The 5,287-nt window shown below is 32.2% G+C and overlaps 1 protein-coding gene across 1 annotated transcript; it reads right to left on the reverse strand.

Moving 5' to 3' along the window:
- Positions 1-3,435: 3,435 nt before the first annotated feature.
- Positions 3,436-4,785, reverse strand: LOC145009357 (zinc finger BED domain-containing protein RICESLEEPER 2-like). Its single transcript, XM_078968068.1, has 2 exons — positions 4,656-4,785; positions 3,436-4,160 (listed from the first exon to the last, which is right to left on the reverse strand). Exons 1-2 carry the CDS (start codon positions 4,783-4,785, stop codon positions 3,436-3,438), a joined length of 855 nt encoding a protein of 284 aa, XP_078824194.1.
- Between the last annotated feature and the right edge of the window lie 502 nt (positions 4,786-5,287).

Raw genomic sequence — 5,287 nt, forward strand, 5'->3', positions numbered from 1 at the left:
ATGGTACTTGTAAATTATGTTTTTTCTATCTTTGTAATATATAACAAATATTAAGGTAGTAATAATATTTTTCATTACACACTGCAAATCAATTACAAACATAATTAATTGCAATTACATATAAATCTGCAATCAAAGGATTTGGTATTTCCCATTCTGATGGGGGAGGAAGAGGGTGCATGGTTTGTGTCTGGTAGGCAGTCTGAAATACATTAGCCCGATAATATATCTAAACCATATCAGGCAATTCATGGATGTTCAAATGGCGTGATGCTGCAATAGCATGACCACAAGCTATACCCAAACTACGCCATTTCCTACATGAACATGTATGACGGTTCAGATCAACAACATAAGTTTTTTTTAGAATTAAAAACTCGATAAATGTCAGATGGGAATGAAGACGGGAACTCTAGCGGGATCTTTGTTGCTTGCCACCGAACATATTTTTGCATCCTTTTATGAAGCATCATTTCAACATACGGGGTGAGTACGGTGGTCAAACTCGCTAAAAAGTTAATATGAACAAATAAGGTTCTTGTACAAGTATTTAACTAAATTTAATATTTCATCCGGTATTTTACCTGCCATTAATCTGCGTTCATCGAAAGTTCATTGAATGTAGTCACGAATTTCCTCAGTAAGCATTATTATCAGTACATTGCGTTGATTTAATGATAATACACAAAAATAAGGAAAATCATTGTTGACTACATTCCAACGGATGTTAGGGAAATAGACTCTTGCCCACTTAGCATGACCGATGTTGGCAAGCATTTCAAAAGCATCAGGTGTCAGCCAACGGAAGTTTTCTTCAAAATCTGGCATAGTATATAGAATCCTTTTATGAGACCAAAAAATGATGAAGCCACTAAAGATTTTGTCAAAACATATTCATGTATGTAAAAAGCATTACATGTTATTCAATGGACAATTCCTTGATATGAATCCTTCACTAGTATGTAATGAAAATAGATAAAAGAAAAGAGGTAAGATGCCTCATTTGGTCATAACCTACATGCTGATTGGAGTGAGACTTCATAGATTGTTATATTAAAAGGAAATGACCTTAAATTTGACTTGGCACACCTATAAGCCACGACAACTATAAAAGATGATGCATCCTAGACTCCTAGTGATGGTCTACCCCGTCCTTTGTTGAGTATGCGTGATGATAATAGTGAACATACTTATTTTATAAATGCATTATGTTTTTATATAAGAAAACAAAATATGTTGCTATTATGTAAAAAAAAAAAAGTAAAATATATTGCCATTATAGATCATACTTAAAGTATGTTGCTCTTAAGGGTAAAAATAAAAATCCATTTTCTATATTGGTAATATAAGAATTAAAGTATGATGCTATTATAGATTAAAAAAATCAAGTATGTTGCTATTATGGATAAAAAAGAAAAGTATATTGTTATTATCAATAAAAATTAGTGTATGATGTTCTTATAGACAAACATGTATTTATATAATGTATATTTGTAAACAGAAAAAAACATTGTTGCTATTGAATATATATATATATATATATATATATATATATATATATATATATATATATATATATATGAAGCTATTATGTATTATTATGGATAAAATGATAATATATATATAGTTTGTTTAGGTTTTTTTTTTTTTTTGAAACGGCAAACTAACTAATCTACTCCTAAATAACCACCTATGTTTCCACCGAGACTTGAAGCCCAGATCTCTCATATGAGATGGTCACTCCATACCACTAGGTCATTGACCCTTTGGTATATATAGTTTGTTTAGTAGTTATATATGTTTGTTTTAACATTTTTTTAGATAAAAGCGTTGTAGACATAAATGAAAAACATACAAAAGAAAAGAGAATTAGAATAAAGAACACAATAAAAGATGCAACAAAGGTAAGCCAACTTGAACAATGAATGAGTTTATTAGATAATATAGTAATCCTTGATTCCTTGCGATAAATGGGAAGGACATATGTGATTTATTTATGTAGATTCGTCTTAATGTTAATTATGTTTTGGCTAGACAATAATATTTAGTAATACTAGTTAATTTTTATCATTGAAAGTGCTGACAAACTATTGTTGAAGCATTTAATTATATAGAAGTGTTCGGTAAAATTAACTTTAACTTTTATATATATATATATATATATATATATATATATATATATATATATATATATATATATATATATATATATATATATATATATATATATATATATAAAAGTTTCCAAAATCTTTTAGCTTTTGAGTTTTTTTGTATAAAATAAAAACTAAAAGTTCTTTTGACAAACAAAGTTTTTTTTATAAGTTTTTCGTAAAAAACTAAAGGGTAAAAAAAATAATATCTTTTAAAAACTCTGGCCAAAGTGCCAAACATATCATTGGCCTACGTTTTATATTCATACATGCTTTGTATTGGTTCCTATGTGATTGTTGTCATCGATTTGTGACTTATTTTGTAACTTTCATATCTAGGGTTGAGCAAAAGAACCGAACCGGCTGGAACCGGCCCGAACCGAACCGGACCGGGGAACCGGCTTCGACAAAAATGAAGAACCGAACCGGCCCGGCGGTTCCACCGGTTCCGGTTCCGGGTCCGGTTTTTGCCGGTTTTTCGAGTATGGAACCGGCTAAATTTTGATGTACCCAACGACTAAATTACTTTGCGTTTTATTGGTTTTTCGGGTCCGATTTTTGCCGGTTTTTCGAGTAATTCCAACGACTAATTTACTTTGCGTTTTATTGGTTTTTTATGAAGAAGTGGATGTTTAAATACTAGTAAATAATCAACATTTTAATAATAAACACTTTAATAAACAATTGAACATTGAAGCAAATTAAACATAGATGTCGTCAAACTTATATTATTAAGTATCCAACATTCAAACATTCAACATTTAAAATACACTTTCGACATTCAAAATATACTTCCAAGTTTCACCAACAACAAAAAAAAAAGTCTAATATGTGGATTCCAACATTTCTTTGATATTTTGACTAATTCTCCGATCTCTTCCCCGTTAGCTTCAAGTTGTGTATAGCATCCACAATGTCTATATATAATTCAAAAGAAAAATGTTATTACTTACTAAAATGTAACAAATACTAATAAGAAGTTAAAAATAAGATGTAACAAGTATTAGTGTATTACCGATAGCGAGGTCATCGTCAGCTAACACATCGTGCACTTCGTCGTAGTCATATATAGGCAAGCTACTCTTTCTTAGCCAATCTTGAGTGCATATCAATGCCTCCACAATCACAACGGACAAATTAGTACGGTAGTCGGTAATTACTCGACGACCATTACTGAATGTGGATTCGGATGCTACGGTGGAAATTTGCATCCCCAAAATATCTATTAATAAACAAATTAGTGTATAATACACGACACAAATTTATAAATTAAAAATTTAAATTAGAGTAAAAGAAGGTCGATACCTCTTGCCATTCGAGCAACGATCGGGAACCGCACTGCATTATTTTTCCACCATGTGAGGATATCATATCCTTTGTCAAATCCGATTGGGTCCTCGTTTAAGTATCGTTGCAATTGACTTTCTGAGGAAGTCGAGGGGAAACTTCCCAAAGTCATATAGCTTCCAAAGAATTCGTTTTCGTCATCAAAATTAACAACTTCTTCGGGAGTTTCTTGTTGAGACGATGAGGTCATGTTTGACCTTTCCAAGTATGTCTTGAAAAACTTGTCCAATTTGCATTCAATATCAATAACCTTTGCACGTGCTTTGGATTCTATCTCATCAGCGGACATCTTTTTATCTTTGTTTTTGGCTTTAAGCATTTGGGTAAAAACAACTTTCATAAACTTTGACTTGCATTGAGGATCTAACAATGTCGCAAAGAAGACATAATCACTTATAGTATCATAGTCACCCCAATATTTGTCATATTTATGTTTCATATCCGGTACCATAAACATAAAATCCGGGTTGGTTTCATGTTTCCTAAGATGTTGCTCTATATCTAGGATCTCCCGGGTATACGTATGGAAGATAGGCTTTGTTGAACACGAAACTTTTTCAGTTTTCTTCTTAAACTTCTCAAGGAACTCCATCATCTTTTTAATCATCTCAAAATCTGAATGTGATGGTACCCTTCCCACAGTTTTCTGAAACATTGGATCTACAAAAAAAGAACAACACAATCAAATTACGTTTTATTGTTGTTAGAAAAAAAAAACAGATTTGACACCCTTCCTTGCGGGGCTTGTAATTCATTCAATTTTTAACCAAATCAAGCGTTTTTATAGTCTAAATTCAACTACTAATCCTAATCTACATGTAGGAAAAAGATTCAGGTCAAAAAAATTTAAATTGAATGAATTATGCATATTTGAACAACAAAATCACATGACGTTATATTGCTGTTAGAAAAAAAAATTCAGATTTGACACCCTTCCTTACGGGGCTTGTAACTCATTCAATTTTTAACCAAATCAAGCGTTTTTATAGTCTAAATTCAACTACAAATCCTAATCTACATGTAGGAAAAAGATTCAGGTCAAAACAAGTTAAATTGAATGAGTTATGCACAATTTAATATTTGGACTGATTGCTAAAGAAATAAATATTGCTAATTTTAGTGCTGAAATATATTTGATTAATTGATTTTATTTACCTTGATGGCTATATTCGAGAAATGCGTTTTTCACATCGTACGCTGATCTTAGCAATTCAAAGGTAGAGTTCCACCTTGTTGGAGTTTCACCACACAAAAACCTTTGACTTTCTACAGCCGCATCCTTCATGGCTTATTTAAACGTCTTGATCCGTTGCGGGGAGGCTCTAATGTATTTCACCGCATCTTGTAGGTTTTTTACATGATAAACTTCGTGTTTTAACCCCATTTTCACAACTAGGTTTATGATATGAGCCATACACCTAATGTGAAAATGTTTGCCATTCTCGTAAATACCCGGTAGTTCTTTCACAATGATGTTGATTGCCGCGTCATTTGTCTTGGCATTATCAACGGTCATCGTCATGACATTCTTCATCCCCCACTCGTTTATGCAAATTAGCAACTCTCGGGCCATGTCTTCAGCTTTGTGAGTATCAACCTCTCTAAAGTTGACTACCCTTTTGTGCATGACAAAATCTTCGGTAATGAAGTGGGCCGTGACAACCATATAATTTATCTTTTGACACGAGGATGTCCACGTGTCGGTTGTCAAGTGGATGGTTGTTTTGGGGTTGCTCAAATGTTTGTACAACTTCTGCCTCTCCATTAAATAGAATGACACAACATCA

This window comes from Lactuca saligna, chromosome 8 (assembly GCF_052625555.1).
Source record: "Lactuca saligna cultivar CGN05327 chromosome 8, ASM5262555v1, whole genome shotgun sequence".
NCBI classification, from domain to species: domain Eukaryota; kingdom Viridiplantae; phylum Streptophyta; class Magnoliopsida; order Asterales; family Asteraceae; genus Lactuca; species Lactuca saligna.